Genomic DNA, 14,884 nt, shown 5'->3' with positions numbered 1-14,884 from the left:
AACTGAGAAACATCTGTACATTTGAATGTTGATACTTTTGTACTTTTAGGGCGCACTCACACTGTCCTTCCGCACCATGCCCTGGGCTTTAGGGTACTTGTCCCCCCCTCCCTCTCCCCGCGCTTGCCAGCCCGTTTGTACTCACACTACCTGGGCCTCGGCCAATGCTTCTTGTCTGTCCATACGTCATCACGCCGTAACACGTCACACGCATTGATGACGTCATGGCGATGCGTGGCTTTGTTTCCAGATCTTTCCGTAGACCTCAGAGTTTTTGTGCGTCTTGTCGACTGTTTTTGAATCTTTTCATCGACCAAATCTGCAGTAAACACTCCACCTCCGCATTACACCAACGTGAACCTTTCACCGCCATTGTTGTTGTTGTTAAATGTCCGCGCATGGTCCCTCCTTCTATTTACTATGTCCGAACAGGCGCACATATATGACGTCAGAGCCGCCGTAGGCCTCGTGCCCGTGCTCGTACATGTGCAAACGCGCTCTACAACAGCCCACCTCTCGAGACGGGCTGTTGACGGCCAGCTGGCCGCAGCTTGGCCCGGTGCGTAAGGACAGTGTGAGTGCGCCCTTACTTAAGTAACATTTTGAATGCAGGATTTTTACTCATTATGTCGTGTTCGTTAGACGAGTTTGTTAGAGATCAAAGCAAGTTTAGCAATGTAATGATTTCATGAGTCCAAATTTACTGTTGACTGTTTTCCATTTGTTTGGATTTAGTGTTCATTCATCCTGGGATTGTCGGTTCGGTCACACATATGGGAGATAATCAGATTTTCTCTAAAGCTCACTGTTTTGCCAGCTGTCATCTAAACACCACCTAAATACCATCTTAGAGATACATTAAAGCCAGTTTCAGTAAAGTTTCTATATTATTCTAGTCTTATTTCAGTAAATGTCTCTAATCATTATTTATTTGTGTTACTTTCTTTACTTCCCTATGTTGATTTCTATTGTACTGTTGCAACAAATGAATTAACAAATAGATAAATAAAGATGTATATTGTATTATATAACCCTGATGGTGATGTCATTGTCACACACACACACACACACACACACACACACACACACACACACACACACACACATATATATGGTATTAAACTGTCAATAATCTAACTTTAATTGTAGCAGAGATTAACCTATCAGGGGATAAACAGATTACTGAACATCATTCATCATCATCAGCTGGGAGGAGGCCTCGGGGAAGACCCAGGACCAGGTGGAGAGATTAGATCTCCACACTGGCCTGGGAACGCCTCAGGATCCCCCAGTTAGAGCTGGTTAATGTGGCCCGGGAAAGGGAAGTTTGGGGTCCCCTGCTAAAGCTGCTGCCCCCGCGACCCGACCCCGGATAAGAGGCTGAAGATGAGATGAATGAGATTCATCATCATCATTATTCTGGCAAGGACAAGCGCTTCACTTGAACGTCACCATGGGGCTGACACAACAGAGTTGAGTTTGGGGGAACTATAATGTGATAACTGGGGGAGTTGCTGTTCCTGACAAGAATCTCAAAGTCTGGAGTGACGGTTACACAGAGCGACTCTTGAGTCAGGCTCAACGTCCGGTCTGTTTCTCTGTTTTGTTTTCAACTGTACCGGAGCTGAGGAGCCACTTTCACAGAGATGGGTAGTGCTGAATGGTAGGATGAGTCTGTTTGCATGGGTAGCAAGTAATTGGATACTTAGCCATCATGGTTGGGCTGCACCAGAACTGGGAGAGGCTTTCTTCAGTGAGACGATCACATGACAGCTCGACCAGCTGACTCTCTTGGTTGCGTGGCAACGTGACACTTTCGATATCGACTCTGAAGAGATCACATACCCAGTTATCATCCCCGTTTCACCGGGAAGTAGCTATTAAACATTTCCTGCAGTTTAGTTAGATGTGCAATGACAGAGCATTTTTGCCTGTGCTGTTGAGTTGTTGTGCCGTGTGACAAGCATTGGGAAACATGTCAAGTCTACTTCTGGAAACATGACTCGCCTACAAAGTAATCTTCTTTTTGAACGCCTTGATTTTTTCATTATGTGAAAAAATGTTTTGTCCTTACCTTGCAAAGTCAAATTCAACGTGTTTAATTGTTCAAACACATCTGTGAGATAAGCAACTTGTGCGAGCCACACGCTGTCATTAAACATGTCAGCAAGAGGCGAGTTGTTCTCCGAAAGGAAGGCTGTGATCTCTGTTTTAAGTTCATAGAAGCGTGAAAATACCTTTCCCTTCGAAAGCCAGCGGGCTTCTGCATGATACAGCACCTGTATATGCTCGCTGCCAAGGTCTTTACACAGCTTTTGAAAGCACCTGCTGTTCTTGGCGCTCTGTTTGATTTGGTTCACCACTTTAACAACATCTTTCAAAGTTTCATGGGGCACTGGCACCATATCATTGGCTGCTAGTGCCTCTGGGTGCAAAAAGCAATGGTTCCAAGTGGCATTAGTGCCTTTTTGAGCATTCTCTTCACTACTCCTAAATGTTTTCCAGTCATGGATACAGCACCATCCGTTGTGATTCCGACGCAGATATCCCAGCTTAGGTCCACTGAACTCAAATGCAAATCCACAGTACTGAAAAAGTCCTCAGCGGTTGTAGTTGTGGGAAGATCTCTACTGCAGAGAAAGTGCTTCTGTACGTCCCTTTCCCACACGTCTAACATAAACAAGTAAAACTGCATGGTTTGCGATGCCTGCAGATTCATCCATCTGTTATGCATAGTAAGCACTGACCTTGATGCAAGCTGTCGTCTGGTATTGTCTTTAGTTTATCTGTTGCAGATTGATCCAGTGCCTCTCTTACCATGTCAATGACTGCAGGTGAAATAGGTCTTCTGCAATGCTTTGAGGCTTTTTGCACTTCTGTGAGCTACATGATAAGATGCACGTAAGGTAAACTTGTGTTTTCTCCTGAAAACAAGATATTTATTTTAATTCTATCTTGATAAAAAATCTTCCCTGAGATAACTAACTTGTGATCTTGATTTTCAATGCAAAGACAAACCTCCACCCTGATAACCTTCAAATCTGCTCTCAAAACAAACCTGTTCACCGAGGCCTTTGGCTCCTAGATCTGGTCTTTGTGTAATGACTGTTTGGACGTATATCCCGCGTATGTAAAGCGTCCTTGGGTTTCTTGAAAGGCACTATACAAATCCAAGTTATTATTATTATTACGATTATGATGAGATAATCACATAACCTGTGTGTGTGTGTTTGTTCAGGAACCTATGTGACACAAGTGACAGCCACAGATGCAGATGACCCCACATACGGCAACAGCGCACGGATCGTGTACAGCATTCTGCACGGTCAACCGTACTTCTCTGTGGACCCAAAGACAGGTGAGAGGACTACGCACTTTTTTTCATCACAACTTCCATAAAGAGCTATTCATAGAGTTGTATAACAGATCTATGACTTTTGGGTGAACTCACAGCTCACACTCCCGGCTGTTAGAGAGCAAGAAATTCAACTAGTCATGACAGAGAGAGTGGGTTTCTCCTCGGGTCTCTAAAAGGTTCACAAATATTTTCAGTCCTTTAACAGACATCTCAACTGAGCCATAATTCCTCTGAACGCGGAGTGTCATGTTTCATTTTCACCCCGATGAGCCGCATCACAGATGAAGGCTTGAAACAAAGGAGGTTTTTCTGGTGAAAGCAGCAGGAGAGTGTTAGACGGCGTAAGTAACTGTGCCCGGTTTGCTTTTCCAGTTTGCACCTTTGCAAGACACTAAACTTGGCCCCCTTTGACATCGGTGCTTCTGTTTATGAACACATCATCTGACGAATCAAAGTGAAGTAGTGATGCATTTAGATGTTGTTAAACTAAAGTGATGAAAATAACAGGAACCTTGCCCAATGCCATGTTGACCTAGTCTTAGGCTGTGGTTAAACTTACCACGCCAGGACATATTACCTGTCGTATCTGTATGCTCTGAGGTCCGATCTTGCTTGCTTGCACTGGGATCCGATCAGCCAGACCACATGCCGAGGTGACCTGGCTCGCATTGAGTTCGGACCACAGTGAGGTGCTTACTTCACATCAGTGAGAAGAGCCTAAACAACCCCTTTTCAATCCCTCCTCCAGGAGTAATCAGGACAGCTCTCGCCAACATGGACCGTGAGGTGAAAGGGGAATACCAGGTTCTTCTCCAGGCCAAGGACATGGGAGGTCAGCTTGGGGGGTTGGCCTCCACCACCACCATCAACATCACCCTCAGTGACGTCAACGACAACCCGCCGCGCTTTGCTAAGAGTGAGAAAGTTTCAACAATGATGTCTGATTGGTTGATTGTTTGGATGGATGGGTGAATGCGCGGTTGTTTGGTTTGTCTGTTAAGATGAAGGAATGAAAACAGTCTGCATGTTAATTCTTAAATTGCACTTGCTTTTCACTCAGGTATTTTCCATCTGCGTGTGCCAGAGTCGGAGACTGTTGGCTCGGCAGTGGGACGGATTCGAGCCCACGATCTGGATTCTGGCAGCAATGCAGAAGTTGATTATGCCATTGTTCCAGGAGATGAGGGCAACATGTTTGACATCATCTCTGATGGCCAAAGTCAAGAGGGAGTTTTACTTTTGAAAAAGGTATATTTGATCATCAGCTACCCATTAGCTGCTCTTGAGACAAACACCTGTACTGTACTGAACCAGCTTGATAAAGTGACGATCACTTGGGTTATATATTCTAAAACAAGGCCAAGTCTTGAATAATTTGATCCAAATTACAAATACATTTTTGCTGAAAAAGTGAAGACCATAAATATTATCAAAAAAACGATTTGAAGTTTTATTGAAAGCCGTCCAAAAACTGGTTAATGGTTGTTGTCTCTCAGAGAAACTGCCCACTGAGTAGCTCTCCCAAGATCTACATCCAGAAAGGTGTTTTTTCTGTGGCATTGGTACTAGCATTATAAACGCTAAAGTGACCCTCCACCTCAATCCTTGACCGACTACAATTTGCTAGCTATCTTGTCCGTCCCCATTGCAGGCTAGTTAGCTAACTAGCTAGGTATCATTAAACCTAGCGCTGCCTCTGGCCACCAGCCTGCTGTTTCGGCTCATTTTCAGTAACCAGAGCAGCATGAAAGTAAGGTGGGATTAGCAAGCTATCTAGATAACTAGTGAATGGCTGGCTAGTAGTTCCTCTTGTGCTGGGAGAGTACCTACTCTGAAGTAGGAGCTAAAACAGTTCCTCATAACGGTGCTCTAAGGACCACAGTATGGTTGTTCCTAGTTCCTGTAGTGCGGACACATTAAAAAAGGTTTCTTAGAGCTATGTTCTTAGAACTATAGTATCATGAATATTACTTCACTGCTCTCACTAAATACCAGTACATCCATAGCATGCAAATCTGAATAATATTCCATGATAAAACGTAAAAAAAAAAGTTAGAACCATAGGCAACACCAGCATTTCACTAGTGATCTAAGAGTGGGAGGAATGTGCTGATCTAGCCGCGCTTGCAATCAATCTTCCTCTTAACCTTCCATTGAACCAAGCTATTAGGCTAGATAATGCCTCACACACACACACACACCACACACACACATACAAACGCACACTTTCATGCATGCAAAACAGTCTTTATTTTGCAGCGACAGGGATTCCCCTGGTGATCTGTGCTATATATTGGAAGAATGGGGAAGAGAATATAAAATAAGAAAGGTGTAGAGGGAAGTGGAAGACATGAGAAAAGGCATAGACTTCAACAAATGGCACCTGCTCCTGGAGTAGCAGAGCATCTAGTCTGATTTGTTGTTTTTAACTCCTCGTAAAGGTTTGAACAGGAGATTAGATCTCAGAGTAGAGCTCTTCCAAAAGGAGTCATCCGAGGACTTGAGAAAACGTCCGCCTAGTTAATGTTCTGTCTAGAGGCATACCACCTCCACACTCATATACACAACCACAGAGAAACGCACACATGCCACATCACATCAAACAGTGTAACATCAGAGGGCTGCGGATGTCCTCTAAATCAGAACAGACTCAACAGATACATTCTGAGTACAATAGTTTGCCGGCTACGTCTCTACTTTTTGGTATGAGAGCAATCTCTGCCTCTCTGCTGATGTTATGTTTAGAACAAATAGGTACTTGGCATGCTTAATATGACTCACCATTACAAGCAGTTTGCATTACAAATGCTGAATAATACATGTGCTTTCACACATCTTTGTAATACACTACTAGTCTTACTGTCTGGTGCCAGTCTTTTGACTTTGAGTTGGGCTCAATAACTGTTCACTTGTGCCTCCTCCACATTCAATATCACTTCATGTGTGTATGTCATTGAGTGTTCTGTGGTCATTAGAAATAGATATCAATATTATTCAATGATTTTTCACACAGACCAATAAAATCAATATTTAACTTTTTCTTAACTTCCTTAAAATAACAATCACAATGAATGAACTATCAAATACATTTTCTTTCCTTGGGTAACCTTATATAAATGTCATCTTCGAAAACGTGTGCATACACGTTTTCGACTCTATAATCCATTTACTCCACACACGTGTAGGTTTGGTGGACACACAGAAAAATATCCCGGTGCTGGTGTTTCCCTGTACATTTTCTATCAATAGAGCCCATTGACAGAGGGGTGTTTGTGGGAAACCGCAAATGTGTCTTTCCCACAAGGTCGCTGGGAGTGGATGAAAGGTCGAGTCATGTGTGTGTGTAGGCTGGAGATTATCTGTGTTTTGGTTTTTGTGTGAAACGATTCTTTTCTCTCAGCCTTCAAAAAGCTTTATGGTAGTATTCCTGGTAATACACGGCCACAGGCTTGTCTTAAAGTGAAGTCCTCCACCTGAGTAGGTAGAAGCTTCATGAAGCAAATACATCCACATGGTTTTATTTCTGGTACACTGTACAGAGCAACAGTTGAGCTCAGGCATGTGAACTGGTTTCAGCATTATGTTTGATATGTATATGAATGTGACTTGGTACAGTTTGCTGCTACATTTGCATTTCAAAGTGGCTGTCTCCTGCATCTTCCTCCTGTGCATTCATAAACAGAAAAGCATGGGCGGGAATGGAAATCAACCTCCTCTGTGTCCAAATCAATCAGTGGGTGGTGCATTCCTCAGAGTGATTGGACATCAATAACCAAATATAGTGCCCTTTGAAGTCTCTACTGTGAGGAATTAATACATCAACATGGAGTCATGGTTGCTATGCAACAATAAGGCAGGTTATCCTGGCATCATGGTTGAAATGCAGAAGATAAAACATTGAGCTTTGTGAGTGAATGTACAGTTTGTTGGTGAGTGAGATGTCAGTCACACTTCCATTTCCTGATTAATGCTCCACAGTGAAGGTTGATCCACAACCTTTTGGTTTAGATAGCAGCTCATCTGTTGGACCAGGTGTCCTGATACCTATTATACTTTAAATATAAAGGTTAAATATGGAGAACGAGCAGAACACCGCCAATCTAGTGTCTCAAGATTGTAGTCGCAACAAAAAAAAAATTAAAAGCAGTCAGTTTGTCAGGGGTCATTGCTGAGTGTGTCAGCGATCAGCCTGCTCCATCTGAACTGATGAATCAAACAGGGTAACGACTAATTTGGACTAATCAATTAATCCTACAGCAGTATTTAACATTAGCCAGTCTTCAAGTGGAAGTCTTTCTTTGAGAGGTGTGTAATCGAGTGGCTAGCTAGCTCTCGGCTCACAATGATTCCTTGTTTCTGTAGCCTGATCGGCGTGGGAAGCGCAGCAGCTTCCACAGCAGTGACAGTGAGGCTCTTACCGTTAGCCGTTAGCGTTAGCCATTATAGCTAATCAAGGAGAACGTAGCCATTTGGGGCGTGCATTTTAATGCACAGTGCATGGAGTGAATGCTTGGTCTCTATTGACTCTGGTCTTTGTCCGTCTCTGGTCACTCAGCTACTGGGACAAGTAACGCCCCCTTCGCCTCTCCCCATTGCCAGCCTACAGTAGCTGCACCCAACAGACAACCCTGGCAACCCACAATTCCCAACGCTATTGGCTGGTACAATATAAACAGAACGTTACAAAGTAATTGTTAGTTAATTAATTGTTAGTTATTCCTCTCCACTAGGGTTGTTTTTGATGACGGTTGGGTGTAGGTACCAAAACTACCTTTATGTGACCATTTTAGCCTTGAAAAAGTTGGTTAGAACTCATTTTTAGGTTCAGGGTTAGGCACCAAAATGACTTAGTTAGTATTAGGGCGCGCTCACACTATCCTCCCGGACCGAGACCCGGACTTTAGGGTACTTGTCCCCCCTCCCTCTCCCCCCCGCGCCCCAGCCCCGTTTGTACTCACACTACCTGGGCCTCGGCCAATACTTCTTGCTGTCCATACGCCTTCAAGCCGTAACACGTCACACGCATTGATCGCGTGTGTGTGGCTTTGTTTACAAATCTTTCCATAGACCTCGGAGTTTTTGTGCGTCTTGTCGACTGTTTTTGAATCTTTTCATCGACCAAATCTGCAGTAAACACTCCACCTCCGCACCACACCAACATGAACCTTTCACCACCATTGTTGTTGTTGTTAAATGTCCGCGCATGGTCCGTCCTTTTATTTACATGTCCGAACAGGCGGACATAACGCTACTGCCGTAGGGCTCGTGCGCGTGCGCGTGCACGTGCGCACGCTCATGCTCGTACATGTGCAAACGGCTCCGCTAAAGCCCACCTCTTTCAAGCGGGCCGTGGAGGGCCAGCTGGCCCCAGTTGAGCGCGGAGCGGGTGCGCTCACACTACTTAAAGGTACTAGACTTTAGCTGAAAAACCGGTTTTGGCCGCGGCCAAAAGGATAGTGTGATCACGCTTAGAATAAAGATTGTGGTTTGGCTTAGTAAGTCCAGGGACATGAACGGCATCGGGAAACGAAAAAGAGACTGAAATGGCTCCTGTGCAGACAAACTGTGAGAGCTCCACAGACTAAAATAGCTTTTTGAGCTCTATTCTCTTTTGATTTTCATCCCTCCCTCCCTCTTCTTGCCTTTTTGTGTGTGTTTCTGCAGACTCTCGACTATGAGACTAAGAAGTCATACATTTTCAAGGTGGAGGGGTCCAATGCACTGCTGGACCCTCGTTTCCTACACCTGGGGCCCTTCAAGGACTCAGCGACGGTCAAGGTGACTGTCCTGGACATTGACGAGCCTCCCGTCTTCACTAAGCCCTCCTACTCGATGGAAGTGTATGAAGACACTCCTCCGGGAACCATCATCGGCTCTGTGACGGCTCAGGACCTGGATACCAGCAGCAGTGCTGTCAGGTAGCAAGAATGCATTAATCAATGGGGAAATTAACATTAACATCATGCTGGAGCGGATGTAGCCACAGTCAGAGTACACAAGGGAACTTAAACATACAGTAGTTTCAGTAAGATGAATGGTTTACATACAAGTCCAGAGTCAGTGGAGATTTAAGCATCACACAAACATCGGGGGTGACCCTATAAAAAGGCTCTAAAATTAGGGGATTTTTAACAAAAATGTCCTAAAAACAAAAATAATGGAGCTGGGTCCACCTGTTCCTGGGACATATGAGCCTTATTTGGTAAAGGAATGTGGAAAAGCACAGTTTGTCTGCATCCCTTACAATGGACACAAATATTTTACCCTCTATCAGACGGCGGCAACACAATGAAAATCACATGACTACAATCGTTCGGGTAAATATCAAATGACATCAGTGTTCTCATGTTAAGCAGTAGTACTAGATAAGCCCAGACCGGAGAGTAGAAGAGGTCAAACGAAAAATGTTCTATATATACATAATGACTCTGTTTAAGACTTGTGGAGGTCTCCTGCATTTGGGCAGCACTCAGAGACCGATACGAGATCACTATGCTAATAACATTGGATTATGTTCTTTAGCAATGCTTTTTCTTGTGAAGGAAGAAGTGCATATATGTACCACTCTAAATCCATGTAGGTGGTTAGGGTTTATGGAAATACCATAAACCCAGATTACACTCTGAGTGTGTGTATAGTTGGGTTCTCTCTGGTTAAGGTTGTGCTTTTGTTCAAGTGTTAAAAATGTACAGAAGCCCTGAGAAGCAAGTGAGAAACAGATTATTTTGATCCAGTCTTTTCTAAATTGTTTTCTCTCTCTGTGTTTAACTGAACCAGAATTGAACCATAGAGGTGGCCTATCAGAAAACATCCATGTGAATATATTTTTGAATGGTCTTATTGGTGTTTTGTAAGGCATTGACAAACTTATGTGAGAAAACTGAAACCGTTCTTATTCCCAGGACGTCAAATACGGCTGTTTTGTTACAGCTCTCAGTGTTTGCCACTGATGCACAAGACGCTTTCAACTGTTAACCCATCCGCGGGGATTTTAGACACTGAGATCAAGCTCTCCAGGATTAAGAGTGCCAACCTCCAACGTAAGGAGGCAGGTTGGGGTGGTGGATCAAACGGGGTCATCCCTATGTTCCTTTTCCCCCAAAAGGGTCCTATGTTCGCCGGTCGCATAAGCCTCTGCCTTCGCTGATTTAATTTAGCATTCTGTTGGAGGTTACGGTCAGGGCCCTGGAAAACCTGCCATATACGCCGTTCTCCACGGGTTGGCAGTAACATGAATGTACACCATTTGTGCATTGGATGTCTTGGTATAAATCCAAATACAGCTGTACTTGTGTTGATTTGAGTCCCAAACCCAACTGATAAACATCAAATTGGTTTGTTCATTTGGTGCTTAAAAACAGCAAACCTGTTGCAAACCATGTTGTTCATTGTTGAATGAACAACATTCAACCATTTCTGTTCTATTGTGGCAGAAATTATCTTTACTGTGCCCCACTGCTGGAGTCAGATAAGTCCTCACAGCTGGGCCCTTTGTGACAGAGCAGAAATCATCAGTGTGACTTGTTTCCCTCTCATGCGGACTTCTCTTATCACTGCAGGTATTCCTTGGAATGGCAGACGGAGTCCGACAGCTGTTTTGACATTGACACCGTTGAAGGAACCATTTCCATTAATGAATACCTGGATAGAGAGGCAGCTGTTCAGCACAAGATCACAGTCGTGGCAACCAAAGTCAGTAAGTATTCCACAGCCAACACACCCTGCATCTGAAACCAGGCATACACACAGCCAGAGCCCGGAGAGAAGACCTGGTTCTGTCACATTACATTATCAACTTTTCTTGCAATAACCATTCAATGTATTGGCATTACCTCATTGTAAGTAGAGATGAGCCGGATACTCGCCTGAAACGAGTATCCGGTACGTATAAAGCACTTTTTAGTACAAGTTTGATACGAGTAATAAGAGTCAATATCTGTGCTTGGATTGAATGAAAATCCTCATTGAGTAGTGGGTGTCTGCATTCTGTGATATGTTTGTCACATATATATATATATATATATATATATATAAAGTTATGTTGAGAATGATGCTGTCCTGGAAATAGTTTTATAATCAGCAATGAATAAAACCATTTCTGATCAACCATATCAATTACATGCTTAAAATAGCATACTGGTTAAAGCACTGCATATTACAAGACAACCCGACCCACTTCCGGGTTAAATCTCGCCCACGTCCGTGTCAGGCCCTGCCCACTCCGAGTACAGGGACGGATACACATAATGCTCATCCCTAATTGTAAGTATTAGTGGATTTATCTCCAATCAGATCTTTTTTAAACAAACAACCGATGGATGACGAATACTTCTCAGCTTGGCAGTTTTGTTGCATCGAGCATAATAACAATAACTTTGACTGTTTGCCCTTTACAACTATAATAATGACTGCATGCCTCGATCCCCCTCCACTATCCGCATGTAGCCGTTCTCAAAATCTCTTCATTATGCAAAACAACAACGGTAACCTCTAAATAAGCGACCTACATTTAGCTAGTCTGTATGGAATCAGAGCTTGAAGTTGCAGAACTAAGGCCTAGTCCACACAAACATGGGTATTTTTGAAGCCGAACTTCAAAAACCGGTTTAAAAAGAATTCTGTCCACACCACCGGTGTGATAAAAAATATCTCCGTCCACATGAAACCGCAAAATCCGCCTCAAACAATGTCATGCATATTCCAAAGCCAATCACTCCCAGCTGGAGCTGCTGCGCCAAGTGTGACCGCCTGTGAGTGTGAGTGATCGTGACGGGGGAAGAAGCTCTGCAGCGGCCACTGCTCGTTGGGGAAAGAAACCGCAGAGCGACAGAACAGAGTCTCCAAACACAACACTAGTCGTTTTAAACAAAGACAAAGTCTCTGGGGATCGGTGAAGTCTCCGGATCAGTTCAGAACAATGGAATGAAAAACTTGGAAAATGCTCCGGTGGATGTTTTTTTTTCCAAATCCCTTATTCGCTCATTTAGCTGTCAATCAAAAAAGTATTCCGCCTCAGACAGCTCATCCAATCATCATGCAGAAGCCGAGCGTCTGTGCCAGCCCATTGTCCCATAGACCCCCAGAGATGCTGAGCGTCCGATGGGCGGGACAAAGCCCAGCATTTATCCAATGAGCGTCTAGTTTGGCTGCAGTGGAACAACCAGCTCTACGCTTCCCCATTGAAGTCAGTAGAAGCTGAGCATCCGACTGTGTAAAGCGCTGGGGCGCTGTGAGTAATAAAGAATAAATACAGTATACAATAAATACAGAATAAAGACTGTATAAAAAACGATGATATATGATATATTAAAACTATGTGCTTATATCTGCCTGACGGAGGCACTCCGGTTGGATTAAAATCAACACAGGTACTAAACAGAAAATCCGCCCCTAGAGAAATGAATCCTGTCCAAATGACGCTTAAATCTGAATTTTTGATAGTAAGCAACAAAGCGTTATCTTTCATAAGAAACCAACATGCTGACAGTAATCAAAAGGATTTAAGAACAATAAGCTAAGTTTCATTTCACGTCAAAGTCGGGCTTGTGCACATCAAACGGTTGCTTGTTAAGGGGTTTCAACTCAAAATTGTACCTTCAAAGTTTGGACTTACTGTCAATTATATCGCTACTGTAGTTATTTAAATGATTCTTAATCCACTAATTTGGTGCATATTAATGTGTCACAGTCAGAGGATGAGCCGTGCACATCTTTCAACTCAATTAAAGAGGATTTTTAACCTGCAGCCACATGTTCTCATTTAACTAACCTCAAAATGTGCTTCTGGTTCGTAAGCACACACCAGTGTCTAGTTCATGAACTGAGAGTGCAGCTGTGGCTCAGCAGGTATCAATCAATCAATCAATCACATAAAATCATATAAGAATACAAGTAAAATGTCATTATTTTCAGATCACTTTCACATGTGATCCAAAATCTGACATATATCCAGTCACAGGCCATGCAACCACTGTGAGAATGGTCAAAACTCATGTGTGTTTCCACATTCGGCTCATTTTTGCTAAGCTAGGTAGCTAGTTTCATAATTCGACCATGATTTCATTCATACACTAACCATCTGAAAGTGATGTTAGCATCCAGGAGCAGCGTAGCCATGTGGGCGTGCGTTTGAATGGCGTTCCTCTCCTTTCTCTCAGTCCATGGAGTGAATGCTCGGCCTATAGTGACTCTGGTTGTTGCCCGTCTCCGCTCACTCAGCTGCTGGGACAAAGAACGCCCCCTTCACTGAGGCTCCCAAGCAGCTGCAGGATTGGCTAACTCCATTTCCAAGTCATTGTCAAACGATTAAAAGATTAATTCAGACTAAATATATTTTTTTTGGAAAAGCAATACTTTCATAACCTGACTCCTCCAGATGTTATGGTTCTGATCGTCTCAGCAGATCCATCTGAACTCTGGTTTGGAGATCTTTTGGGAAGGGGTGAAAATCCTGGTTTCTGATTGGATAAACCATCTGTCTGTCACCAACACACGGGCCAAATCAACCAATCAGATTCATGTTGGTTAAGAATATTTCCCCTTTGTGTTTAATGTGAATTTACGGATTAGAGTCATCAATGAACCCAACACCTGCACGTCTTTGGACTGTGGGAGGAAACCGGAGAACCCGGAGAAAACCCACGCAGACACGGGGACAACATGCAAACTCCACACAGAAGGGCCCCAGCCGGGATGCGAACCTGGGACCTTCTCGCTGTGAGGCGACAGTGCTAACCACTATATCAGCACTACTTGGCATTAAGTTTGTGCTGTCTGCTTTGATTGCCAAATTTGGCATGCAAACTGTTTCCCCCACTCTGGGAACTATGAACACAAAGCACATTTAATACAACATTTCAAATCGATTTGGTTTAGCCACTGACCGTAATTGATTAATAACATTAATCCAGAATTATATTCATTTTGAAGTTACTCACTACCACTAAAATCCTGCTGTGGGATGCAGTGAGATCTGACCCAAATGACAAATGATATCCAGATGCAGACTGAATAATGATGATGTGGAGTGCAGTCTAAACACAGACTTAATGTTCACTGTAGTGGGTCGTACGGCATACGTCAGCGTGCACATATTTGTCCTATAATACAGGGAGTCAACCACCTGTGTGCAGTTACGACATGTCGGAATAAATTCAAGCTAAAGACAATCCACTGTCTCCTCATAAATATATATTATATGAAGATTGCATCACTTCACAACTATGACATTAATAATCAATACATGTAAAGAGAACTATAACTCCTCAGCTGCAGTTTGCTGTGCCCCTCTCCCCCCAGTCCTCTGCATGTTTGGTCAGAGTGCAGCTGCGGCTGTCAAACTGTGTTGTAAACTAAATTTAGCAAATTTAAGCAAGCAGCTTAACTCATCCTGACTGAACCATATGAGTTCCTCCTGTAAGCTCCTTGAGGAGGCAAAGGGCTGGAGAGGCACAAATCTGCCAACGTCCCCCATTAGATAGAGCAACATTAGGAAACCTCTGTGTCCGTCACGCTCAGTTAAAGAGG

General features: G+C 43.6%; 1 protein-coding gene across 1 annotated transcript in view; it reads left to right on the top strand.

Moving 5' to 3' along the window:
- The window catches only part of LOC310957445 (cadherin-12-like), a gene marked incomplete at both ends in the record, with an annotated part of 44,567 nt that overhangs the window by 20,290 nt on the left and 9,393 nt on the right, over positions 1–14,884 (top strand). The window contains 5 exons of the mRNA XM_083928007.1: positions 3,239–3,358; positions 4,107–4,274; positions 4,419–4,606; positions 9,023–9,276; positions 10,918–11,054. Of these exons, the coding sequence (XP_083784133.1) occupies positions 3,239–3,358; positions 4,107–4,274; positions 4,419–4,606; positions 9,023–9,276; positions 10,918–11,054 (867 nt within the window). The remainder of the gene's footprint in view (positions 1–3,238; positions 3,359–4,106; positions 4,275–4,418; positions 4,607–9,022; positions 9,277–10,917; positions 11,055–14,884) is intronic.

Source organism: Echiichthys vipera (assembly GCF_963691815.1).
Source record: "Echiichthys vipera genome assembly, chromosome: 15".
Taxonomy (NCBI): domain Eukaryota; kingdom Metazoa; phylum Chordata; class Actinopteri; order Perciformes; family Trachinidae; genus Echiichthys; species Echiichthys vipera.
This window is presented reverse-complemented; position numbering and strand designations above follow the sequence as displayed.